Source organism: Emydura macquarii, unplaced genomic scaffold (assembly GCF_026122565.2).
Source record: "Emydura macquarii macquarii isolate MOO-44397 ecotype Brisbane River unplaced genomic scaffold, CSIRO-AGI_Emac_v2 contig_820, whole genome shotgun sequence".
In the NCBI taxonomy this organism is placed as follows: domain Eukaryota; kingdom Metazoa; phylum Chordata; order Testudines; family Chelidae; genus Emydura; species Emydura macquarii.
Window position 1 is genome coordinate 468,524 of NW_027130957.1, and position 25,615 is coordinate 494,138.

At 63.8% G+C, this 25,615-nt stretch overlaps 1 protein-coding gene across 2 annotated transcripts in view; it reads left to right on the plus strand.

The window, feature by feature from the left end:
• FGR (FGR proto-oncogene, Src family tyrosine kinase) overlaps positions 1–24,434 on the plus strand; it is a 37,818-nt gene extending 13,384 nt beyond the window's left edge. The window contains exons 2-13 of one of the 2 annotated variants that reach the window (XM_067543281.1): positions 8,925–8,985; positions 12,064–12,335; positions 13,329–13,430; positions 13,990–14,088; positions 15,277–15,380; positions 15,739–15,888; positions 17,207–17,371; positions 19,308–19,487; positions 19,870–19,946; positions 20,256–20,409; positions 20,862–20,993; positions 21,549–24,434. In XM_067543281.1, coding sequence (XP_067399382.1) covers positions 12,076–12,335; positions 13,329–13,430; positions 13,990–14,088; positions 15,277–15,380; positions 15,739–15,888; positions 17,207–17,371; positions 19,308–19,487; positions 19,870–19,946; positions 20,256–20,409; positions 20,862–20,993; positions 21,549–21,757 — 1,632 coding nt within the window. In that variant the 5' untranslated portion in view covers positions 8,925–8,985; positions 12,064–12,075 and the 3' untranslated portion in view covers positions 21,758–24,434. Of the gene's footprint in view, positions 1–8,924; positions 8,986–12,063; positions 12,336–13,207; positions 13,431–13,989; positions 14,089–15,276; positions 15,381–15,738; positions 15,889–17,206; positions 17,372–18,477; positions 18,634–19,307; positions 19,488–19,869; positions 19,947–20,255; positions 20,410–20,861; positions 20,994–21,548 lie in introns of those variants that run through there. The other variant, XM_067543280.1, reaches the window with a different exon arrangement.
• The last annotated feature ends 1,181 nt before the right edge of the window (positions 24,435–25,615 follow it).

A 25,615-nucleotide genomic window follows, 5' to 3' on the forward strand; every position in this document is an offset into this window, starting at 1 on the left:
CCCTCCCCAGCCATGGGCGCGCCTGTGGAGTAGCTCTGGCCCCAGGCCAGCCCCTCGCCAGGGTCAAGAGGGCAGAGCCTCTTCAGGGCACTCTAGCTGGCTCAATGGCAGCCCTCGTGCGGCTCTCGGGACCGGCTCCCTCTTGCATGTTCATGGTGGCCCGTGTGGGGGTGCCACCTTAGCACCCGGGCTGTCATCAGTGAGGACTTGAACCGGCTGGGGGCACAGGGCAGTGTAGGGGGCAGGATGGGCAGGGGGCACAGGCCGTTCCCCTGGCACAGGATGGGCCTTTATTAGAACAATTCCCCGCACCTTACAGACAAACGTCTATGGACTGGGCTGGGGGCTGTCTCTTCCCTCTCCTGCCCCCCAGCTTTCTGTCTCGGTAATTGCTGCCTGTGAGAACAGCTTGGTGGGGAGCTGCATGGTCTCTTTTGCCTCCCCACCATCAAAAAATCCCCCAAGCTACTGCCATGGGGAAGTGGGGTAACGTACGGAGGAGGGAATGACCCCTCCATCCCAGCGAGGAGCCGGCTGGACAGCATGAGACTAATGGGGCAGAGATGCTGAGGCTTGTTTCCCCTGTGGGCTGAGACACCCCCTTTGCATGGGGTGCAGATAACAGCTCCTCCTGTGCATGATACATGGTAGCATCAAGCGATCATGCTTGCTATGGAGGCAGGTTCAAATCCTACCAGAGGCAACTCAGCCCTTCCTCCTCCCACGGTGGGTGAACAGTTCTCCGCACGGGCCCTTTGGGGATGAACCCTTGGAGCCCTGGTCCTGTCTGCTCTGCTGGATGCTGAAGACCCCTGGCCCTACTCGCACAGGGACTTTGCATGGTGCCCTTGGTCTGAACGCTCCCTCCTGGCAGTATTGGACGTGGCTGCATTTCAGTGGGCCTGTCGGTATATTTCTGCAAAGCCATTCTGAGATCCTGGGGCACTACAGCCGTGTCTGCTATCGTTACTACTCTTCAGGGCCTAGTGGATCGGGCCCTGGCCTGGGACTCAGGAGACCTTCTGTTCCTAGCTGTGACGCACTGCCCTGCTGTGTAACCTGGGACAAGTCGCTTCTGTGCCTCGGTTTTCCTCCTCCTACCCAATCATAAGTTCTTGGGGGGCAGGGACTCTCTTAGTAAGTGTCTGGTCAGCTCGTAGCCCTGATCTCAGCTGGCGTCTCTGGGCGCTACTGTAACACAACTAATAGTAACCATCGGGAGGCGAGGTGCCAGGATATTGAAGAGTCATGGCCCCGTGGGTTGCTGTCAGCCACCTGTTCGCAGTGCCTCTGGGATCACTTCCTTTGGTGAGGCAGCAGCTCCGCCCAGCCTGCATCCAGGACAGGTTGCTCTGGCCTGGGCGAGAGGCGATACAAGGGCAGGCCTTCGTGCACTAAGATGCTTGGGAGGGCGGGAGAGGGGGAGCATGCCCGCTGAGAAGGGAGCCGTCGGGCTGTCCATGGCATGAAGGGCTTTGGGGGAGGGGTTGGCAACACGTTTTGGCCTCGTGCAGAACGGGCCGGAGGAGCTGAGCCCGACCTGTCGGAGGTCCCTGTCTCCCGAAAGCAGCTCCGTCCTCTCCGCAGGCAGCCACGCGGAGCCTGTCCTGATGGGGAAAGAAATGTCGGCATCTCCCTGCCTGCTTCCCCTGCCTGGGAGCCTCCCTGTGAAAAGAGCAGGCTGCCCGTGACTCCTGCTGCAGATTCAGCATCGCCGCGGCGTCACGCCGCCCGGCCGCGGCTCCTCTTCCTCTTCCATTCTGAGAAGCGAAGCTGAGCAGCCAGCCGTAGGGGCATGCAGAAGTGGGAGCTGGAATAAACCGGCCACTGGTTCTGGGGGCTTCCCAGTGCTGCTCCGCCACAGCCGGGCGCCCCGAGCCAGCGGCTGAAACGAGGCGCGGAGGTGACCACAGCCTCAGGGGTGAGTCCTGGGGGTCAGCTGTCTGCAGCATCACGTGTTTAGCTGCTTGCTCCCTCCCCCGCCGCAAGGGACGGTTTCTGTGCCCCGAACGGAGCTTGGGGGGTGGGTCCCTTCGTTTTCACCAGTGAGGGGTGGCAGAACGCCCCCAGATCTCGAAGGAGGGGGTGTTTGATCAATTCTAATGCCCACTTCCACAGCCCAGCTATACCACTTCCTCCCCCACCCATGCTGCTGTGCAGCTGCTGACTGATGAGTGACAGTGCAGAGTGCAAGGCAATGGAGCCTCAGACCCGCGGTGGGGGCCAGGACTCCCGCGCCACCCTCCCCTGGCCGTTTCATGTCAGCTGAGCCCTGGCTGCGCTGGGTTGGGTGGAAAAGAGGCTGATCGTAAGAAGTCGGTGACAGTAGGGAGAAATCTGCTTCCCGGACCGTGGGTGGGAAGATGACCTAGTGGTTAGCAGCACAGCCAGGGGCCTGGACCTGGGTTCAAATCCCTGACTCACTCCAGCTTTTCTCCGGGACCTTGGCTAAGTCTCTCTGTGCCATCAGTGCAGGGGGGTCCCTCCCTCCCAGGGGTGTCCTGAGGGTAGAGCCTAAGGATTGCGAGGTGCCCAGAGCAGCATGGCAGGGCCTGGCCTCGGTACCTCTCCTCTGTTCCCAGCCGTTAGAGTTCACACCCACCAGTGTGCGGGGCTGGGTGGGGGCCAAACTGTGCCCCTCACCCCTGCTGTTGGGGGCCAGGCCTTTCTGCTTGTTCTGTGCTTCCGCCTCCTGGCCAGTCCTGGCCAAGGGGAGGCCGGATCCGTGGAGTGAGGCAGGGAGCAGCTTTGAGTGGTTGGGGGGGGATGAGTCACCCAGCCGGGAGACAAGCTAGCATCCCGGAGGGGCTTTGACGGCTGGAGCCCCTGCTCCCCGCCCCCAATGTTTTCCTGGCCTCCTACTCTGAAGTGTCCATGCCTGCAGGATCTCGTTCCGCAGCTGGCCCTGCATGGTCCTGCCTTTGTCTGGCCTTGGGGGGAAGAGAAAGCAATGACAGCAGGGACCTCGCCGGGATATTCTTCCTGGGTCGGACAAATAAATACCCTCCCGGCGGCGCAGCGGGGCTGGTCCCTCGCGAGCCGTGTCCGAGGCTGGCATCCCCTTCGCAAAGGATGTACCCCTTGGCCAGTGGCTCTCAACCTCTCCCGATGACGGACCCCGTTCAGCAGACTGATCTGTCCTGCGCATCCAACGTTTCACCTCCCTTAAAAACCACCTGCTTACAAAACCTGCCCAGACATGCAGGTGATACACCGTCACTGAGCGATTGCGGCCGTTCTCAGTTTGACCCCATCGTTCTGAAATCAATCAGCTGGAATATAAACCTCGGACTGGCATTGCAGTGGAGAGTGCGTGGCGTGGTACAAACCAGGCACGGCCTGTGCGACCACGGTCTAGTTTGTACTGACTTCGCCGGTGCTTTTTAGGTAGCCTGGCGTAAAACTAGGCACGGCTCCGGGTGAGTGGATGGACCCCCTGTGAGACTTGTGCCCCGGGTTGAGAACCACTTCCTAGGCGGTGCCCTCGGCTCACACCTGCCCGCTCCTCCTCTCCCACAAGCACAAGCCGAGGACTTACCGCAATCTGCCCCCTGTCATCCTCTGCTGCCCCAGTGGGCGCTCCTGCCCTCCCTTCCCCCCCAACGTGTGTCCTACCGCCTCCCCTTCCCCGGAGCTCATGCCCTGCGCCTGCTTTCCTTCTGCAGTCCCTCTCCATGGCCAGGCCTGCTTCTTCCCCCCATGATCCTTCCCTTCCTCTCATGCTGCCACTTGTGCTCCCTGAGGTTTGTGCTTCTCTCTCCTCTTCCCCCTACCCCTCCCCAGTTCTGGCCTGGCCCTCTTTCCCTCCCCGCGGTAGGGCCAGAGGCAGATTCCCAGTGGGGAGGGAGGTGGGTTCCCTGGATGAGTCTGGGCCAGTAGGTAAGCGGAGGGCAGCACCAGCGAAGAGCAGGCGGGCTCAGAAGTTATCCAGTGCCGTTCTCTGCCTCCCTTCACCCGAGGCCTGGCTGGGCGTCAGCGCTGCGGTTCTCCAGCTGTGGTCTCCAGATGCTAGACGGTCCATGAGAGAGTCGGAAGGAACCAGCCCGAGATCTGCCGGGCCGTGGGGCATCGCTGGAGGGGGTCAGCGGTGAGTCCCAGAGCCAGGGTGGGCGTCGGTAGGTGCTGCTCTGTTTGGTGCCCCCAGGGCTCACCTGGGAGGATGTCACCCCCCCCCCATGCCACTCGCTTGGAGGCCTGACTCCACACGCTGCCTTTGAGAGCAGAGGAGGCTGGTTGAGGGCTGGAGTAACCAGAGCCTGATCCCAGAGGATCATTTCCCAGAGCCTGCCCTGTGCCCTCTCCCCCCACCGGCAGGGCGTGATCTGCAGATGGGGTGGTAATCTGGACAGCCTGGCTTCGACGTGCGGTGCTGGGGTGAGCCAGAATCTCTGGGGGGAGCCCATTAGGGCAGCCCAAAGCTCAACTGCGCCAACTTCACTCCGCCTCCACGAGCGGCGTGGCGTCAAGGCGGAGGTTGTCCGGTCGCCGCAGACCGAGCGGGTATTTCTAGTGCCAGCAATCTCTCAGGACGAACCGCGCGGAGCCAGCGCGGGCGCTAGGGAGGGGGCTGGGTCCGGTGGGAGACTCGCTGTCCTCGGGGCAGTGGAGAAGCAAGAGTCTGGCCGGTGTCCAGCTGCTCCTGCTTCACCTCAGCTGCTGGCTTCTTTAAGCACCGGGCAGGTGCCCGGGGGTGGCACTCAGGCGTGGGCCTGGGCAAGGGCTGGGAGGGCACTAATGTGAGGGAAGGACTGGCGTGGATTCCTGGCACAGCAGGGAAGCAGCTTGCAGGGGAAATCCGTTGCCAGAGATCAGCGAGGGTTTCCAGGCACAGGGAAGTGGGTGGCGTGGGAGGCTGTGCCTAGGAATCGGGCCGCGATCATCCAGGGATGTGCTGATGGAATAGGCTGGGGTTGGGTGCAGTGCAAGGGGCTGGGATGGGACCCCGGCTGGGATGGGACCCAGCTGCAAGAGGCGGGCAGGGGGAAGGAACAGAGATTGCGTCACCTACAGCTGAAATGCAGCCAGCTCTAGGGTGGAGCACCGCAGTTGTTTAACAATACGCAGCAACGTTGCACAACAGCTCAGGCCAGGAAACAGAGGCGAGAGTCATACCCAGCAGCGTGGGCCGGCTGCGCTGGAGTTCAGGGCACCCCTGTCTTGTGAAAGAGGCCATGGGATCATTACCCACCACAGAAAGCTCAGCTTGTCTTGTGTGATCGATGTGGTGGTTCTCGTTGCGTGTTGCAATCCCTGACTTCCCACAGGGGCAGACAGGGTCACTCGTGGTTCTTTCCCGTAAGGCTGATTGGTGGTGACTTCTCCGTAGCGCGCAAAGTGCGTGGGGAGGGACCGAGGAATGGGGAAGCGCCCTCACCACCATGAGTGGGAGAAAAGCAGCCCCGTGGTCCCTGCTGTATCCGGTGTCACTTCACCGGCCTTGGTGCAGTAACACCAGGGATGCATCCGGCCCCTGGGAGCGGATCCTCACCAAACAGCTGATGGGTGGGCCGAGGTGAGGAGCTGGGGAGATGGATGGTTAATACCCAGAGTCTGAGACAGCCCGGGGCTGCTTCTGCCCTTCTTAGTTGGCTATTGCGCCCTGGGAGGAATTCAGAGAAGCCTATTTCAGTGACGAGCGTTGCTGGTGGGCGCTGGGGCTTGGAATACCCTCGGCCCCGGTGTCGCCAGGCTGAACTCAGCTCAGCTGGTTCGATCACAAACGCCGCTGCTGTTTGGTGGCTGGGGTGCAGTGGGTGTGGCAGGACTCAGCGCAGTTCCCAGAGAGCCCGTCTTCCTATCCCCACACAACAGGCCCACGGGTGGGCAGCTGCCGCTGCCGGGCTGAGCATCGAATAGGCTGCGGCGGATGGACGCTCCTCTTGGGTGAGAACTGGCCTAGGCTGGGGCAGGGTGGCATGTGGTTGGAGGGCAGAGAGGCTTGGCCTGCTTGTGGTGCTGGAGGCTGCTTTGCTGGCCGTTGTCCTGGGGCGGGGAGGTGAGCTCGGGACCTCCAGCGTGTAAAGCACAAAGCTCTGCTGCTGGATCAGCTCCTCTGCGGAGCAGCCACGGGGCCGTGCGACACGCACGGAGCACTGCGGTGCGAGGCGCCTGCCGGCTGGCTAAGGACAGGGCTCCATGACTATCGCTCCAGCATGTCTCACTGTTAGAGCCCCCGAATCCCTGTTTCATGCCTATTTAACATTCCTAGCCCACAAGTGCCTGGAGACCCCAGCAAATACCGCCCCATTGTGCTAGGCGCTGTACAGACAGGGCGAGCAAGGCCCTGACCCAGAGAGCTACCACTCTGCATGGACCAGACCGGGGGTGGGTAAAGAAACAGGCACAGACAGAGGAAGTACTTTTTCCTGAGCCCGCTCCCTTGTCCTTGCCAGTAAACCATGCCGCCTGGCATGCACAGAGCTTGTGCCCTGTGTTTAACACCCCAGGATTCTTTGAAATTTCGTCTTCAAGCAGTGGCTCCCCTGTGATACGACCGGCATCACCCCCCTGACCGAAGCGCCCCTTAGGAACACGGGCTGCCCGGCTGGGGCGGGACCCTTGGACGGAGCGACTGGACCGCATCCGATTCCCCTCGTTCCTATCCTGACTGTAGGAGAACCGGTGTCGGAGTCGCACTCCGGCGGCATGGCTCTCCCAGGGGAGGGGGGTTTTACATGCCTTTGTGTGACTGAATCTGTTTTGTCCCCTCTGTGTCTGCATACTGTGAGCTGCGGTGTGCCCGTGTGCTGTGGGGGGAGGTTGGAAAGGGGGGGCGATGGGATGTGGATCCTGGGGACCTCAGCTCTTGAGGGGACCCTGCCTCCATAGGCTGGGCCTGGGAAAACCCCTACCTCGCTCAGCTTCTCTATGGCGGCTCTTTCAATCCATCCAACCCACCCCCAGCGCTGGCGTTTTCCGAGGGGTCCCTATGCCACCTGCTGGATGCTGCAGAGACACACGCGCTGCCTGCTGAAGAATCGGGTAAGCTGGCGGCCTAGGCAGGGCCAACTAGTAAAGGGTTAAAGAGCCTGGTGGGCTTCGTGGGTCCCGACCCCAAATAAAGGCTCCCCACCTCCCAGCCCTCTTGGAGCTGCCGCGAGGGGCATGGAGCATCCTTGAGCTGGGCCCCGGTCGGGGGCCGTTGTCTCTCTCTCCCATTGTGCTCAGCCAAGCTCCATGGAAAGTCATTTCACAGCCCAGCTGGCAGGAGAGGAGGATGCGGGGAGACGGCCGGGTGGCTGGAACTCAGTCGAGACGCAGAGACAGATGGCAGCTAACACGCTGGCCTGAGGGGGGGGATGGACACTGGCCATGTCCCTGCTGCTGAGTTGGGGGGCATTGGAAGGGGAGTACTGGGCAAAGCCACAATTGGGGTACAAGGTCTCTTTCCCTTGGGCTCTGTGACCCATGGGGGGGGGGGGCAGCCTGGGCTTTATTCCCTCAGAGAGAATTCCCTGAGTGCAGTAAGCGAGCATGTAGGGTGCAGCCCTGCCTCCTTCTGCACAGGGCTTGTTCTGCTGGAAGGAAATCAACAAGGGGCTGGAGGTGAGCATGGGAGAGGCTTGTTACAGTGCGTGCCTGACCCCCCTGCACCTGCGGATGTCCCCTATCAAAGAAACACTGGACTTGACGCGGGGGGCAGCTTCCCCATCCGGCAGAGGCTGCAGGGATCCCTGCTTTTGATGATCGCAAGGGTGTGACGCAGAGACCTACTGGTGGGTCACTGCTGTGGGTCGGCTACTGCTGTCAGGCCTGGCAAACTCACTACGCCTAATACCCGATTGTCATAATCAATAGCTCAAAGGTCTCCTGGAAGTGGTAAGACACTGGTGCTGGAAAGCGCGGTGTGCTTTGTGTGCGTGTGTGGCTGGCGATGGGCTAGGATCATGTCCTTGAAATGCATCCAGTGCCCTGGTGGAAGGGAAGGAGACACAAACTTGATCATGTCCGGGCGTGTTCAGAAAGGGGGCTGGCGCTGCTGGGAGACGTCGCTGGGGAACGCGGCAGTTGGGGCTCGCGGTTTCTTACCTGCGAGGCCAGGTTTGGACTGGCAAAGTCCTGGCAAGCCGGCGCGGGGGGGCGTTGTCACACAGTAACTCTCAGTTCTAGGAACCGCGGCGGGTCGTCACAAAGGAGGGCCAAGCTGGGCGTGCGGGTGGGTATTTCTGGGGGCCTTCCCCCATTTCCTGCTAAGGTTTTAACCTGGTTTCCCCTTGGACGTGCTTTATTCCAGTTTATACCCTTCTTAAACATAAACCTTCACCCAGTGAGGACGGGAGACACCCCCGCCTCCGTACCCTCCTCCACCAGTTCTCTGGGCTCAGCATGTCAATAGGGCTTCAGGGGGAGGCTCCTGCTAGCCCAGGGGAGTTGGGTGCTTCTCTGTTTGGGTCCTTTTGAAATTTCCACCCTCGGTCTCTAGCCCGTGACAGAGGGGAGCAGCCGATGCTGGGGTGTCCTGCGGGAGATGCTCCTGCCCAGGGATTGCTTGCCAGGAGCTTGGGTGTTCGTCAGAGTGCAGAGCAGGACGCTGCAGCCCCCCCACCGAGATGCACCGTGAACGGGGCTGGTGGGGGTTCGCAAGCCCACGTCAGGGGCAAAATAACTTACTTGCAGTCAGACACGAGGCTGCAGAACGAACCAGGAGTGCAGGCTTCTCCCCCAGCCCGCGCTCCCCTTCCGCCGGGACTGGCCGGCTGACCGCCAGCCCCCATCCACGGGAGCTGGGCAGCAGGTGGGGCGGGCGTGGTGACAGAGGGAGGTGGCGCTCACGGTTCCGGTCGGCGCGCTAGGGACGGACGGCCATGCCAGCACGGCTGGTCTGGTGCAGAGCCTGGGGTCGGGCCCTGCTTTGAGGTGGCCTGTCAGCAGCTGGGCTGGCCTAGGGGAGCCGCTCATCTCTCCCCCTCTCTCTTCTCTCCCAGGTGATCGTTCTCCTGGGGCGGGCGACATGGAGCAGCTGAACTGACCTGAGGCGCTGTCCCAGTGAGTGTCAAGGGGGGGGGGCAGCACTTTGGTGAGTGAGTCAATGGGAACGGGAAGGTTTTGCAGCACGGGAGTGGTTTTTCCCCTTCGTGCAGAGCAGGCCTGGGCTGGCACCTCGGGCTTCCCTCCCCACCTAAGGAGAAGAGCCTCTGGGAGAGGGAGAGCGCGGTGGGTGGCTCTCGGCGACGTCCTGCAGCTGCGTGGACCCACCAAAGGGCAGCTGTCCCTCGCAGCCCCCCAGCTGCAGCACAGCAGGCCGGACGGCCCCCGCAGGTGGCATTTATCACCTCTCTCCAGCTGGGGCGTTACCTGGAGCCTGATGTAGCATGCCCCAGCGAGGGATCAACGGCTGCGGGGCTGCGGGCGGGGCCGAGTGCCTGGCCCCAGAGGGTCTCTGATCTCCCTCTGTCTCCACTGGGGCTTCATATTTCTTCCTTCTCCTCCCCCCCCTCCCTCTGCTCTCTGCTGTCCCTCTAAGCCAGCGCTGCGGGTGGCAGGTGTCTGCGCCGGCTCTGCCGCTCTGCATTGATTGATGCCAGCCTGCGCGCCCCCTGCATCCGCCAATCTCCTGCCGCCGCCACTCAGGGCACCTGCCTCTCCGCCCGACTCTGCCTCTGGACGATGCCGGCGCGCGCACGGCGCGGTTGTGTGCTGGGAGAACAGAGGGGGAGGCAGCCATGCTCCCCCCGTCCATCCCCGCAAGCAGGGAGAATAACAATCGTGCTCAGAGCCCCCCCTGCCCAGCGCCCTCCTAAGGGTCCCTCCTGCCAGGCCCCCATCAGCTCTGCCATTGAGGCCCTAGGAGTTGATCCTCTGCTCTGGGTGTTGATCCTGCGCCAAGGTGGGGCTGCCAGGTGTAGGACTGCCCCCCCCCCTTGGTCACATGGGCAGGGGCCCCGTGCCTCTCTCCATCGTGCCTGGGGCTTGAGCGAGGGCAGGCGGCCGTGCAGCAGAGCGAGCGAGGCCGGGAGAGGTCTCCTCTCCGCCAGCACCGGTGCAGCTGAGCCGGAGGGTGGCTGAGCCGGGCGGCAGGCGGAGGTCCTGGGTCCCTATGTCTACATGGAGGACGGCGGGTGGGCTGGGGAGGGCATGGGCCACGCAGGCTGCGACGGGGGCCAGGATGCCTGCTGCAAGTTATCGGGTGCAGCCAGCGGGAGAGTCCGCTTCCCCTTCAGCTCCACCCCAGCTGGAGACCTCAGCCGGACGCAGCAGGGCAGGGTCCTGCTTCCTTTGAAGTTGAAGGGCGGGGACTTTCCTGAGCTACGTGGGGACAGGCCGGGCCCTCGCCTCTCTCGATCTGACCCCGCATCATGCCCCTGCTGGCAGGGCACCGGGGGGTGAGTAGCGCAGGGAGCTCTTTGCCCATCTCCTGACTCCAAAACTGCTTTCCCGTCTGATCCGGCCAGGAGAGAACCCCAGACCCCACGGCTGGGTCCAGACCCTGCTGCGGGGGAGGAACCGGGCCCCGCGTTAGTCACGCTGGGGAGACTTTCCGGCAACGTCCCCCGTGTACTCATCTCAGCCCAGCCCGTGTGGTTACAGCAGAGCCGGCCCGGGGCAGCCACCCCGCCACTGAGGAGCCCCCGTCTCGGCAGAGGCGCGTTAGGAGCCGCAGTCCGACCACGGCTGTGCAGGGCTTTTCCTGTTTCTGTCACTGCAGCGAAGGGCTCGGCTGAGCCTGCAGACGTGGTAGAAACCAAGTCGTGTCTCTGTTTTTCTTGCAACGCACCTCGGCCCTGGCCTGCACCCCTAGACACCCTTCACGGTCCCTCCTAGGCTCCCCACGCCCGCTTCTGCCCAGGGTCTTGATCCCGGCCTGTGGCTGTGTCCAGCCTCTCACTCCTGCCCTGTGTGGGAGGGAGCCCAGCCCATCTGACACCTCCGCCTGGGGCCCCGTCTTAGCTGCTCTGGGCCAGATCCCTAGCCACTGCCATGCGTGCTGAGACGCACCCGCCCAGCCCGGCTCTGCTGTTGGCCTTCTCCAGGGCCAAGTCTTGTGCTTTGTAGGAGAGAGGCTGTGGCTGGCGTGGGCTGCAGTCCGCATAGAAGGCTGAGTCTGGAGTAGCCGGGGTCCCCCACGGGCCGGGACACGGGGAGCCTCTCGCCGTGAGCAGAAAGGATCTGAGCAGCTTCCCTGGGGCATCCACTGAGTCCCCAGCCTCGCTTTGCCGTGGTTCCAGCAGGGCTGGGGGGCGAGGGGGACAGTGAACGTCTATCTGCTCGGCCGTGCCCACCACTAGAGTACCTGGGCACCAGCCATTCGGTGTGGCAGCCCCCAGCTCTGGGATGCTGTCAGAGCCCCTCCGATCCTGCTCCCTCCCAGCACGTTAGCTCCTGGATTAAAGGGGTCGGGTCTGGCCCCCCGCAGCCCAGCTCCCTGCCCCCTTCTGGCTGGACTCCTGTGCCCTGCTGGTCCTTCCGTAACCCCCTGGCAGCTGGGCACATCTCTGCGCCCCCCACCCCTCACCCCATATCTCCTCCTCCCCCCAGCTCGACAGGCCGACCTTTATTGCCAGGCAACCAGTCCGTGGCAGATGGCGAGAGAAGGAAGCAGAGTTTGACAGCTGGGGAGGAGGGCAAAGTCAGGGAGCGCCCCTCCTCCCCAAGCCCCCCCTGCCATGGAGCCATGTGGTCACGCATGTGCCGTCACACGCACCCAGCCACGCGTGAGAGCCAGGCGTGAGAGCCATGGAATTGCCAGCCTGGGCGCCCCCGTGCAGGGGAGAGACGGGGGGGGCCTGACTTACACGGCCCATCGCTCTGATGCAGGAAGGTGGGGCGCTCGTACGGGATGCACATGCTGTGGCAGAGGTGGAGGGTGCATTGGTTTGCTTGGGGGGAGGATCCTGGCCTGGAAGGACCCCTGTTCTGCTCCGTGCGCTGGGGCAGGCGTGATCCCTTCCAGTCCAGCAGTGCCTAGGCGTCCCTGATGGGCAGCGGTGCGCAGCCTGCGGGGCTGCTAGCAGAGTTCCTGGAGAAAGGGCCAGGGTCTCGCCCTGCATCGCTAACGGCCTCAGCAGGACCTGAGCAGCTGCCCCCCCGTCTCACCCAGGCACGTGCTCTCTCTCCCCCCTGCAGGCTTTGCCCAGAATGGGCTGTGTGTATTGCAAAGAGAAGGGGTCGAATAAAGCCCAGACGGAGACCGTCGATGGCACGATCAACCCGGCGTCGAAATCCTGCTACGGCCCCGACCCGACCCCGCAGAATCCCGCCAGCAGCTTCACCCGCATCCCTGACTTCAACAACTTCCACGGCACGCCCGTCGCCACCGCCAGCGCCCCTGCCTTCATGAGCCCCGGCCTCTACCCCGCCAACACCTTGCCCATGCGGGGAGGGGGAATCACAGGTCAGTCCCTCGGGGGCCCCTGCCACGGGGCAGGGCTCAGGGCTGCACTCCTGGGGCTGCCGGCAGAGTAGTCCCCCAGCGCTTAGCACACTGGGATGTGAGTCCTGCTCCACCCAGCAGGGGGCAATGTGAGTCCTTGCACCAATGCACTAGTGACTAGAGGTTGGGTTGTGCTGGGCACTAGGGGACGGGCGCTGCGACCCTTTGGCCAAACGCTCTCGGTCCATTTGTAGAGCGAAACCTGAGATTTCCCATCCCCGTTCAGGATGGGGGGACGCACTGTAAACTTTCTCCTGTCCCACCGGTGGGCTTTCAAAATCTCCCCCAAGCCGCTGCTGCTGGGAGCTAAGCTGAGATCTGTGGGGTAGGTTCCCGGGGGGCATTGCGATAAAACGGGCGAGGAGAGCGCTTGTGTTGGGCTGTGGACGCCCACGAGTCTTTGTGCTGAGGCCCGTTGTGTCCCGCCGGTTCTGCTAGGAACAGTTCAGTTCTCTGGTGCGGGGTGGCGGGCTGCAGGCCGGTCCTAGGGGCTAGTGGCCTCCCCGTGCTGCTAAATGGGAGGCGGATTCTGGAGTAGTCCTGGTGTAGAAAAGGCTGGGAGCCTCTGCTCTCGAGAGAATGCTGCCTGACTGTGTCCGGGCCCCTTCTCCCCGCCGGCACAAATGCCCAGCGGCCCTGGTGAAACGCCAATGCCACTCAAAAACTGGAGCAGGCAGAGCACCGGGCTGGGAGTTAGGAGGCCTGGGTTTTATTCCCTGGCCTGCTGAGTGACCCTAGTCCAGTCACTTCCACACCCCGTGCCTCAGTTTCCCCTCTCACCCTATGTCTATCAGACTGTGAGCTCTCCGGGGCAGGGCCTGTCTCTGTGTGTCTGTGTCTGGCACGGCGAGACCTCACCCCACGACTGCAATACAGTGATGGAGCCAGCTCACAGCCACCCGCCCAGGCTCCCCTGCCCACTGCAGATCCCTCACTGCCCTTCCCCCATGTCTTGCAGGCGGGGGGTGACCCTCTTCATTGCCTTGTACGATTACGAAGCCCGGACGGAGGACGACCTAACGTTCCTGAAGGGGGAGAAATTCCACATCATCAACAACACGTGAGTATCCTGGCCAGGGCTGGGCCTATCCCCTGAAGTGCAAACGCACCCAGGTGTGACACTGACCAGGGCTCCCTGCCCCATGTGGCCCTGCTTGGAGAGCAGCTTGGCTGGTGGATTTCACAGGCCGTTGGCGTTCGCACCACACCCAATGTGTCCAACCAGCAGGGGGTTCCTCCCACGGGCTCAGCAACTGGCGCCTGGATGCTTGATGGGTCAACATTTGAATCTGGGTCGCGGGTGACACGAGTTTGGGTGGCCTCAGCACACACCCCTGTGCTTGGTGGATTGCCCAGCCAACAGAGCTAGGCCGAGTTAAACCCACCGGGGACCTGGCCCCCCGTGCAGGGGCCACGGGGCAGAGGTGACAACCCTCGGCCTCAGGCCCGTTGACCACTGCAGAAGACGTTGCTCTTGGTTCTGAGCGGGCTGGCCCTGTGCACTGACATGGGAGTGGCACGGGGGGGTCACTGGGGTCTCCAAGGCTGGCTGCCTGTTGGGGGGGAGGAGGGGGGGAAGGCTTCCTTACAGACTCTCACTTCTTCTCTTGGTTCCACAGCGAAGGCGACTGGTGGGAGGCAAGATCCCTGAGCACAGGGACCACTGGCTACGTCCCCAGCAACTACGTGGCCCCGGTGGACTCCATCCAGGCGGAAGAGTGAGTACGGCAGCGCCGGGGCAGCTGGGGGAATGGAGCCCACTGTGCCACCAGCACTGGGTGTACTAGCTCGGGACAGAGGAGGGAGCCAGTGATCACAGGGACGTGCGAGAGAATGAAGAGATGCTCCCTCCCCGCCCACGTGCATGGGGGATCTGTACTGAGGCGTCTCGCCTCTCCATGTTGGGCCAGCTGGGTCATCCTAGTCTGATAAGCTGCTTTGAGCAGCACTGGTCCCTGATGCTTGAGGAGGTGGATTCTCCCATGATGCACCTCACCCGCAGGTGGGAGGAGTGTTTCCTTCCTGGTCCCCATCACATCAGCTGATTGCCCTAAAGGATGAGACTGGGTTACCCCTAGCTTTTCGCCTGGATGAATATTCCTGTAGGACCTTCTGCTCCCAGATCCTCAAGCACTTTGCACCCGTTGTTAAATTCATCCTCTCAGCCCTGCTGGGAGGCGGGTGGGGTTGATTATCCCCAGCTTGCAGAAGGGGAAACGGAGGCAGAGAGAGGCTCAAAGGCCAACGCTTTCATCCTGTGATCGAACACCCGAACTCCTATTTAACGGCCGGGACCCAACGTTGAAAAATATGGCCTCCGCAACTCGCCCAAGGTCACTCAGAGGGACAGTGGCAGAGCCAGGAATGGAACCCAGGAATCCTAATGCCCAGATTTTTGTTCTAAGTCTTAAACATACTTCCTCCGCCCCCCTCAGCACCGCCAGTGCGTGTGCGCACATCCTCTGCCCCACTACCATATTATTGTGTGTATTTCAACTGCACCGAGAAGCACCAGCCAAGAGCCAGGCTCCGTTGTGCTAGGTGCTGTACATCCACATAGTAAGAGAGAGCCCCTGCCCCAAAGAAGCTGCCGTCTAACTAGAGAGACACAGCTGGGAGAAGGGATGTTACGTTATCCCCATTTTACAGATGGGGGACTGAGGCTCCGGGACAGTCAGTGACCTGACCAAGGGCTCTAAGGAAGCCAGGAGCTGACTCAGCTCTCCAGTCTCAGGGCAGGGCTGGAGCCATCCTTCCCCCTCATCCTCTGTGTCTTTGTTAGAGAGTCCCAAATCCTTCCCGCCCCTTTCCGAGTTCCCCTCTGGAAGGCAGAGGCCCGGGTGAGCCGTGGCTGCCAGGTGCCCCGGCATGCTACTAACCCTCCCTCTCCTTGCGCTTCGTGCCAGGTGGTACTTTGGGAAGATGGGGCGAAAGGATGCCGAGAGGCAGCTCCTGTGCCACGGCAACCCCCGAGGGACCTTCCTCATCCGCGAGAGCGAGACCACCAAAGGTAGCAGCCGTGCCCCTTTGCTTCCCGGGGCTGTGGGGCTGGGAGTCTGCGAGAGGCGGCAGCTGGGGGCAAGGATGCTTCCCCCACCGGCAGCCTGCCAGCCTGGCTCCAATGGGAACGGGGCTGACAGCGGAGGGAGATGCCCTTCCCGGCAGGCAGAACCAGCTGGGACAACCCAGATCCACTCCCGGGAGATTCCTCTCCACCCCCACCTGGCCCCGCATCCTCCTCCCATCTCCCATCTCGCAGCACAGTGCCCCCTGCTGGTGTCCGGGTGCCACTGGCTGCTCCCACTGCCCCCTCCCCGGGCCCTGCCTGTGTCTGTCTCTAGCCTGCCCCCTTTGCTGACCCTCTCCAGGTGCCTACTCCCTGTCCATCCGGGACTGGGACGAGCTGAAGGGCGACCACGTGAAGCACTATAAAATCCGGAAGCTGGATAACGGTGGCTATTACATCACCACGCGGGCCCAGTTCGACACCATTCAGGAGCTGGTCCAGCATTACCTAGGTAAGGGGGGGCGGGCGAGCTGGGATGGCACCGGGGGGGAGCGTGGTGCTGAGAGGGGCTCAGCCAGAGGGGCCCATTCAGTCGGGAGCCCCAAGGCCCTGGGGGCGGGTTGAGGTCGGTAATTCTGGCGCTGGCCTGTCCAGACCGAACTAGGAAAGTGGGGTGAGGTGGAGGGTGCCTGCTGGGTGCCTCTGAGATGCCGCTGGCCTTTCTGCAGCCTGTCTAGCAGCCGCGATGAAATCCGCGGGCCCGGCCTTCAAGAGAAACCTTCGCCCCATCCCCAGGCCTTGGAGAGAAGCCCCCAAATCCGAGCCCCGGGGGAATTCTACGCTGGGGCAGCTGGAGGAGCAGGGGGGTTGGCTCGGAGCTGAGAGGCAAGGATCCTCAGCTGCCCCACAGCTGGGGCTCGGGGAGGGATTGCCGTCCTGCGCGGGATGAGCCCGGGGCGAATCTCTGCCTGGCTTGACAGGCCTCTGCAAATTCCCTGTGTCGCAAATGAAACTTGTCTTAGCCGCCCCCTCTCTCCCCCACCCGGCCCTGCTCCTCGGGGAGCAGCACCCCCTGCCCCATGGCATCGGTGGGAACAGCCCCCCAGCTGCCCCAAGGGCTATGCCAGACAAAGCAACAGCAGGAAGGGGTCTCCTTTGGGCATTGCCCCCCGTTCCCCCAGCACCGATCCCAGACTCCAGCCCTCAGGAGCCGTGCATGGACCAAGGGGGTGAGAACAGCGAGGCCTCCCCAGCACGAGGCGGCCGAGCGCCGCGTGGCAGGTAGGACAGCATCGCCGCTTGGTGCTGACCGCCGTGCCAGGCCCAGGACAGGTGGAAAACCCGCTGCTTGGGAGCCGTCTTGGAGCCGGGCGGCCCAGGGAGCCAGACTGGGGCAGCGCAAGCTGGCGTGTAGAAGGGATCCATGGGGCACACACCCCCGGTGCTGGGTCGGTCCTTTCTCTGTTGTGACGGTCTCCTCCACGACCCTCTCCGCTGCCCTCCCTTGGCAGCAGGGGCGTCCGGGCGGGAGGGAGTCTCAGGATTGCAAGACCCAGGTTTAATCCCCTGGCTTTCCCCCGCAAGAAGCTCCCCTTCGGATGGCGTTGCTGCCTTCTGCTGCTGCGTCTGCAGGACAGGCCTGCTGGGCGGTGACACCCCCCGTGACCAGGCCTGACCCCCCGTGTCGCAGCGTGTGGGGCAGGCGAGCGGCGGGGCTGTTTTTCCTGTGATTGTGTTTCCTCCCTCCCTGACCTCGAGCGCCTTGTCTCTGACCTGGCCCCTCCTCTGTGCTCTCATTTCTCTCTCTTTCTTCTCGCTCCTTCCGCAAGAGCGAGCCGCGGGCCTGTGTTGCCGCCTGGCCGTGCCGTGCCACAAGGGGATGCCCAAGCTGGCAGACCTGTCTGTCAAAACCAAAGACGTGTGGGAGATCCCGCGAGAGTCGCTGCAGCTGATCAAGAAGCTGGGCAATGGGCAGTTTGGGGAAGTGTGGATGGGTAGGAGTCTCCGGGCCAGCGGGAGAGGCTGAGCCAGGAGGAAAGGGAGGGGGAAAGCCCCAGGCTCTGCACCTAGCTGTGGCAGGGAGGCAAACCAAAGACTGGATCAATCGAGGGCATCCCAGGGACAGGGCGGGTGGAAACCCCACCGGGAGAGACGGGGCGTGCTATTGGCAGGAGACTTAATGAGTCGTCTGCAGGGTGAAACGAGTTCGCTGGGTCTCGGTCCACTTCCCGGTGGACACAGGTGTCCCTAGCCCCCACCACTGGCACTAGCTGGTTAGCAATCTCAGCAGGCTGGACAGAGCTGTGGAGACTGAAGTCCCGTCTTGCCCTTCAGGCTGGGCTGGCCAGGCCGGGGGTGGGGGGGGCACCACTTCCTTGCTGCCGCCGAGCTGTGCCTGGTCTGTGGCTGGGCCCCAGGCTGTCGCTCCGGCACCAGATTCAATCTCACACCCGGGAATTCGCTAAAGGGAAAATGCTGGCGAAAGCTGAACAGCCGGGGAGCTGCCCTTGGATCCAGTCTGCCGTAGTGCCTCTCCTCCCCCAGCAATGGGGGGCTCCTGATCGCCTGCTCCGAGTCACTCCATCGCACAGTGAATCCGTGGAGGGAGGGAACAAATCAATTAATCCAGAACCAACCCAGCCACTGGGCATCACCGTTCGCGCCTGGCTCTGTCCCGTTAAGCCTCCAGGTCCGGCTGTCTGACAGGCGGTAAATCCTCTCCGGGCACCTGTCCGGAGTGCGAGCCTGCTGTCGGATCCGTGCAGCCCTCACCGACCCGTCCTCTCAGCAGGGCAGAGCGGTGCCGGTGTGCAGGGGGCGCACGTTGCCTGTCTGAGCTGAGACCCTGCCCTCGCAGGACAAAAGTGGCCTGGGTAACGCACCTGGGCGGTGACAGGACAGATCTCGGGAGTGCAGGTGAACAGCGCCAGCTGGTGGACAAGTCAGCTTTCACCACGGCAGGCGATCAGTCAGGGCCTGGGCCACCCTCCCCTTCCTCCTCCTCCTCGGCCGTTGTGCATGTGCATGCCGAATTCATCCCATTCTCCACTCCCCCCTCCTCTCTCCTGCCCCCCCTGCCCCATCATCCCACCCCCTGCAGAGTTCAATGACGGTCTGTGCCATCTACTAACACGGGCCTGCCCCAATATGAAGCCCCAGACTATGGGCCTGGCCAAAGACGCGTGGGAAATAACGCGGGAGTCCATAAGCTTGGACGAGAAGCTCGGCATGGGGTGTTTCGGAGACGTGTGGAAGGGTAAGGCCGGCACACGCAGCGGCAGGGCTGGGTGCGGGCTGGGAGAGTCCCGCAGGGGGGTGGGCCCAGCTGGTCCCCACCAGGGCAGGTGGGCGACTAGTTCAGCAGCCTGTGCTGTGCGTTTGGCGGGGAACCTCTAATTATCCCCCTATGGGGCGGGAGTGAGGGCCTGTGTCAGCTGGGTGGAGGGGGACCTCAGGGAGGTCTCACTGAAGCTTTCCAGCCCGTTGGGGGGTCGGGGAGGGGATTCTCCCCATTCCAAGTGGGGCTCCGACCCTGAGCCATCCTGGGGGAGGCTCTGGAACCTGTTATCGGGGAGGGGCTAAAATGGGGTGAGACCTGGGCAACCACTGCCTGTCCCCGAGGAGGTGGGGTGGGGGAGACACGGGCATACCTTGCCCACCCCCTGGGGAGGGGCTGATGCGGGGATCTCTCCATGGAAGGCGTGAGTGTGACTCAGGGGCTGCTACCTGGCCTGGGAAGTGACGAGGACTTCTCTGCTGGGCTCTTCATCCCGGAGGCATTCCCCCCCTCCCCCCTGCATACCCCCTTCACCCTCCCTGGAGCATGCTCCACTCTGACCCCCCACCTGGACCCTCCATCCATCGCCATTGCCGGCCAGGGCCAGGAGGGCGGCCGCACCCTGACGCCGCCCCCCTCCTTGCTGGCTGCAGGCACGTGGAACGGCACCACCAAGGTGGCGGTCAAGACGCTGAAGCCTGGCACCATGTCCCCGGAGGCCTTCCTGGAGGAGGCCCAGATCATGAAGCGGCTCCGGCACGACAAGCTGGTGCAGCTGTACGCCGTGGTGTCCGAGGAGCCCATCTACATCGTCACAGAGTTCATGAGCCAGGGTGAGAGCCGGCTGCAGCCCTGGGCGGGGTTAGGGGGGGCGGAGAGGGCATTGGCTGGTGGCTTCCTTGCCCCAGCTGTGTCCGCACCAGGGCGGGAGCCTGGCCCTCAGCCCTTCTGCCCCCTGGACGACACGGCTATAGGCCCAGCCAGGGCAGCCTTCTAGGGTGCCCAGCTAGCGAGCCGCAAGCGAGCGCAGATGGGAGAGTTCCCTGCCATCCTAGGGCGGACGTGGGGGGCAAGGGACTGGATGGAGGACACGGTGACTTCTAGCCGAGGGGGGGGGGGCGGGGGCGATGGAAGACCAGGCTGGGGAGGGAGTGGGCTGGGGAGGGGGGCACAGCCAAGGTTCAGGTCCTGATGCTCCGTCTCTCCCTCCCCCAGGGAGTTTGCTGGATTTCCTGAAGGACGGGGAGGGCCGGTTCCTGAAACTGCCCCAGCTGGTGGACATGGCGGCCCAGGTACCAGGGGATGCAGGCCGGGCCCCAGGGTGTGTGTGTGTATGGGGGGGGGGGGGGGAGCAGGAATCAGCAGCCCCTCCCAGTGCTGGAGATGGGGCCTGGTCCAGACCCCCAACACCTGGCCGGGTCACACCTGGGATGGAGACTCCTTGCAGCCTGCTCAGCCCAGCCCCGTCCAGAGTGGGGAGGGGCTGGGCCAACCCCAGGGAGATGAGGGAGGGTCCGCACCCTCTCCCCCAGCCAGGCTGAGGGTGCAGGGGCTGGGGGCTCTCCCAGGCCGCCGGCGTTCTCACCGCACGCCCCGTGCAGATCGCGGCCGGCATGGCCTACATCGAGCGGATGAACTACATCCACCGGGACCTGCGGGCCGCCAACATCCTGGTGGGCGACAACCTGGTGTGTAAAATCGCCGACTTCGGCCTGGCCCGTCTCATTGAGGACAACGAATACACGGCGCGCCAAGGTGAGCCCGCGCTGGGGGGGGAGGGGCAGGGGGCCGCCAAGGTGAGCCCGCGCTGGGCCGGGGGGGGGGGGGGGCCGCCAAGGTGAGCCCGCGCTGGGGGGGGGGGGGGCCGCCAAGGTGAGCCCGTGCTGGGCTGGGGGTGCCACGGTGAGGCTGTGGAGTGGGTGGGAGTCATACCGGGGCCTTTTTCCTTCCCCCCACCCCATCGCTTGTGGCAGCTGCAGCTGGGGTCCCCTGTACCCCAGTTGGGCCATGGGGCAGAATGACCTGGGCAGCCCCCGCCACGCCTTTGACTCATGCGCCAACGCTGGGGGAGGCGAAGGGGGGCAGGGGTCCCCCCGAGGAGCCCTGCACCCCCGTTGGCGGCAGGCATGCCTCCCCAGGGCAGCCTGCCTCCCGGGGTGGTCTCGGTGCCTGCTCTCACCCCCGGCTCATCCCTCCCCTCCCTGCAGGCGCCAAGTTCCCCATCAAGTGGACGGCCCCGGAGGCCGCTCTCTACGGGAAGTTCACCATCAAGTCGGACGTGTGGTCCTTTGGCACCCTCCTGACGGAGCTCGTCACCAAGGGCCGTGTGCCCTACCCAGGTACGGCCATCCGGCGCGGAGAGGCAGCCACCGGGGCTTGTGTTTGGCAGCGGGGGGCGATCCAGTGTGTGTGCAGGTCCTGGGGAGGGAGCAGGGCCTAGTGGTTAGAGCCGCGGTCTAGGCATCGGGACGCCTGGGTTGTGGTCCCAGCTCTGGCAGGGGCGTGGTGCGGAGCGGGTGGAGCACGGGGCTGGGCCTCCTGCAGACCTGGGGTCTATTCCCGCCTCTGCCACTGGCCTGTGGGGTGACCCTGGGCAAGTCACGTCCCCTCTCTGTGCCTCAGCTTCCCCAGCTGTAAAATGGGGATGTTGATCTTTGGTAAAGTGCTCTGAGACCGGCTGCTGAGAGGCGCCAGAGAGGAAGAAGCTGGCGTTACGAGTGGTTGAAGCAGGGGCCTGGCCAGTCAGGGCACCTTGGTTCTCTTCCCCTCACTGCCACTGGTTATGTGACCACTTTGCTCCATGCCTTGGGCCCCCCCCAGGAAGCTCTGCTTGTTAATGCCCACCATAGAGCACCGCCAACCCCCCCCGCTCAGCGGCTGTCTTTGTTGTGCAGGCATGAATAACCGGGAGGTGCTGGAGCAGGTGGAGCGGGGGTACCGCATGCAATGCCCCGGCAGCTGCCCGCCGTCCCTGCACGAGCTGATGTTGCAGTGCTGGAAGAAGGAGCCCGAGGAGCGCCCCACGTTCGAATACCTCCAGTCCTTCCTCGAAGACTATTTCACTGCCACAGAGCCTCAGTACCAGCCGGGGGACAACCAGTGAGCCCCACTCTCTGAGCCAGCCGCCCGCGCCCGAGGGCCCTTCCCGGCAGCCGCTGCACGGGGCCAGGATTTCCCATGCCAGCCTGCCGCGCCCAGGCGGCCCTGGGCCAGGACTTCCCTCTGGACGATCTGGGCCAGACCCTTCTTTTTTTGTTGTTTTTTTTTTTTTTACAGTCCCCTTTTGGGGTTTTTGTTACTTTCCTGCCGTCTGTGCCGCCCCCCCCCCAACTCGCCCTTGTGGGGGAGGGAAGCGCTTTGCTCCAATCCCTCCTGTTCTGATGAGGATCCCCCCCCCAGCCCAGGGCCGTTCTCGGGGGGAGCTCAGGGAGGCCCCGCAGTGCACGGAGAAATCTCGCGCTCCCCCACAGCTGCCTTCGACCTCTCGCTCTTACCCCCCCGAGAGCTTTTGTTTTCCCGGGGAGCCAAGGAGGCTGTGCTGGCCCGAGGGCCCGAGGCCAGCCTAGCCTGCAGATACATTGTGCACCCCCCCAGGCTTTGGGTGCCCACGGGGGTGCCCTGGGCTTCAAAGGGGGCCTCTGCCTGGTGACTGAGCGGGGCTGGGCGGGGGCGTCCTCACCCACCTGGATTTCTGTGGCTTTGGAGCGTTTCTCTGCTGGGCCCACGTCGGTTCCCCGTCTCCGGCCCACCCCCCCCACTCGCTGGAGTTAGTGCCGCCATCTGCAGCGTAAGTGCCTGGGGCAGGGGATGGGGGGGGGGGTCTTTGACTCAGCTCAGGAGGGGCCAGGCCATGGGGGTGGTTCAGAAGCTACCCACCTGCCCTGCGTGGCCTGGAACGGGGGTGGGGGAGGGGACAGGTGGAAGGTAACCCCCCCCCCCCAGAATAAGCACTGCCAGCCCCCGGGGGAGGAGCCGGTGCCTTGCAGGGTGACTCTTTCCAAGGAAAGCCCTAACTGTGCCTCTGGGGGGAAGGAAAGCAGGGGGCAGCGCTCCGGGGAGGGGGGGTCTGGGGCTAAGACCCTGGCTCCCAACCCATTAGGGGGTCCCTGCCCTGGAGGGGGAGGGGCGGGAACCAGCGGGCCCAAGGAGCTGCTCACAGGTGGGGGGACCCCACGTCTCGATCAGGTCCCGGGTGGGCACGAGGGGAGGCTGTTGCCCTCTGATGTCTGGGGGCCCAGCCTGTGGCCCGCCGCTAGCCCCTGGCTGCCAGTCCTAGCAGAGGGCCGGGGAACGATGTGCCATGGCGCCTCCGCTGGCGAAAGCCCGTTGCCTGCCCCACCCCCTGTCCCTGTCCTCCCGGCTCCCTCAGTAGCATTACGATGGCGGGGGGGGCAGCCAAGCCCTGATTCTCCAGCCATCTCCCCTGGGGGGGAATAGCACAGCACAGCACCCCCTGCCGTCAGAGCCGCTGAGGCCAGGGCCCCGCCAGCCCCCCTGGGAGCCTGGAGTCTAGGGCCAGTGGGGCGCAGCTGAAGGGCCGTTCCCGTGGGCCAGCCAGCTCGCGTGGTGCAGCGCTGGCTTCTGTGCTTGGTGAGGGTCAGATTTCTTTGCACGGCCCCCGGCCCCCCCTCTATGACAGAGGGAAGCCAAGGCCCACCCCCCCCCCCCGGTCACAGCGCAGCAGAGGGCGGGGGGCTAGGAGCTGTCGTCTCACTTCCCCAGTTGAGCAGGGCAGCCCCTGAGGCTGGCACCCGGGGTGGCCCTGCCCCGGGAGATGGCACCAGCAGGGCCCCCAGCCCCGGGGCCCTTGCACACTTTTGTACGTGACTTTCTGCCCAGCTGTTTATTTATAAGACTTTAACAAACCCTCCTGCCGCTGCTTCCTGGGGCTCGGGGAGCCAGCTGGGAGCGTGTACTGGGGGGGGGATTTTGTATTTACTCTCCTCCCCCCCCCCACTAGTCATTCTTGCTTTTGTTTCTTTTCCTTCGCCAGAGCCAAATCCTTAAAGCCATAAACTGCTGCCTGGGGGAGGGGAGGAGGCAGTGCCAAATGCTTCTTAAACTGGGGGGGGGGGGGGCAACCCCCCCGGGAAGGCAGGGTGATCCCAGAGTTAGCCCTTGGGGCGAGGGGGGGGCAGGAGTGTGCGTGTCCCCCCCAGCCAGGAATCCCAGGCTCTGTTCCCACCAGAAGGTGCTCCGGGGGGGGGAAGCCATCTCTCCCCGGAGAGCCCAGCCCTTGGACCCGGGCACTTCAGCGTGAGATACAATCTCTGGTCCAGCAGCGGTTGGGGGGGGCAAGCGCCTAATGTGAAAGCGATCGGCACGGGGGAGCCATCCATGGGGCCTGTGTCGCCCAGAGACGGAGCTCCGGCAGCTCCGCCTCGAGCCAGGGCTGGGCCCAGCGGGTGGAGCCCCACGGAGCCAGGCCCCGTGGTACCGGAGCCCTCTTTATTCCCGGGTGTAATTTATACCCGTTAACTTTAATTCTCCTTGGACGACGTCCAGCCCCGGGGCCTGCCCTGGCTCCCACAGCCCTCCGTGGGAATTTGCTCCCTGACGCTGCCGGCAGCAGGCTTTGGCCCTGGAGCGGGAGGTGGACCCCGAGCCAGCCTTTGGCCCGGCTCTCCGTCCGCCCGTTGAGCGTCAGAGCGGCCGAGGCCCTGCCTGCGTGCGTGGCTCCCGCGGAGGCTCCTTGCCCGGGCTGTGGTGGGTTTCTTTTCTTTTCTTTTTTTTAAATCGATCCTGTAAATAAAGAGAAATAAACCTTTCTACGAAGCGTTGCATGGCGCTGGTCCTTGGGGGGGAGGGGGCAGGCGGGGGGGCCAGGGGCGTGCGGCGCTGCCGGCCTCGGAAAGGAAAGGGACGCTCCGAGCCTGTGGGGGTTGAAGGACCGGTCCGTCACCTCAGCCGGGGGCTCAGGTCGAAGTCTGAGACTTTAAAAGCTTGCGTTGCAGGAGAGGGACTCTGGCCTCACCCAGTCCCCCCCCGTGCCCAGGCTGGCAGAGCCAGGTGGGCTGCAGTCCCGCAGGAGGGGCAGCGGCAGAGCTGGGGGGGGAGCCCAGGCCTGGTATAGCAGGGCTGCCAACTGGCAGGCCTGATGGACGTTGACGGGAGAGCCCAGCAGATGCGGATCCAGCTGGAACAGCAGAGGCCGTGGCTCCACAGGCTGGAGAGATGGCAGGGTGGTCTGAACTCCCTCTCTGCCACAGCCCCTCCTCTGGCTCCCCGGCACGCTCCCCTGGCCCAAGGCGCGCAGCAGCAGGCCCGTTCCCCTCAGCGAAGGAAACAGCTTGCAGGAGGCTCTGCGCCCAGAACGGCACAACTCGTTGCACAAGTGAGAAGACAGCTGGGAGCAAGGTCGTCCCATCTCCAGCCCTTTCCTCCTCCCAGCTGCTGCGCCTCTTGCCCCAGCCTCCTCCCCTGCGCTCTGGTACCGGCCTCGGCAGCCCGTGACTCAGAGGAGCGGGTCATAAAGCTTCTCTCGCCTCCCCCGACTGCCAGGGTGTTAAAATCCTCTCTGAAAACCATCTGCAGAGGCCATTTGGTGCAGAGCCGCTTCCCACTGAGCTGCGGTTCACACAAGTCCTGGCTGGAGAGACAGCTGGGCTTTGCTGCTGGGGCCCGGATGGGGGGAAAGGGGGGGGGCTTTCGCAGGCTGGAATACAAATGGCTAGATCCCCAGGTGAGAGGGGAGGGGGCTGGCGAAGGGAAAAGCAGAACCAGGCCCTGCAACCAGTTCAGGCCACGTGGCTCCTGGCAGGGCCAAATGCAGCAGAGCGTGTGCGGTACAGGCAGCTAACACGGCCAGAGAGAGCCACGCACGGTCAGGCAGGCTTGTTTAGCCGCTGTAACAGGGCTCCCGAACCCTTTGCCCGCCCAGCTGCCCCTCGCAGCAAGGGATTTTCATTAGCCAAAGGCTTGCAAGGGGAGATTTGGTGTAGAGCCGCCTTGCACCACTGGC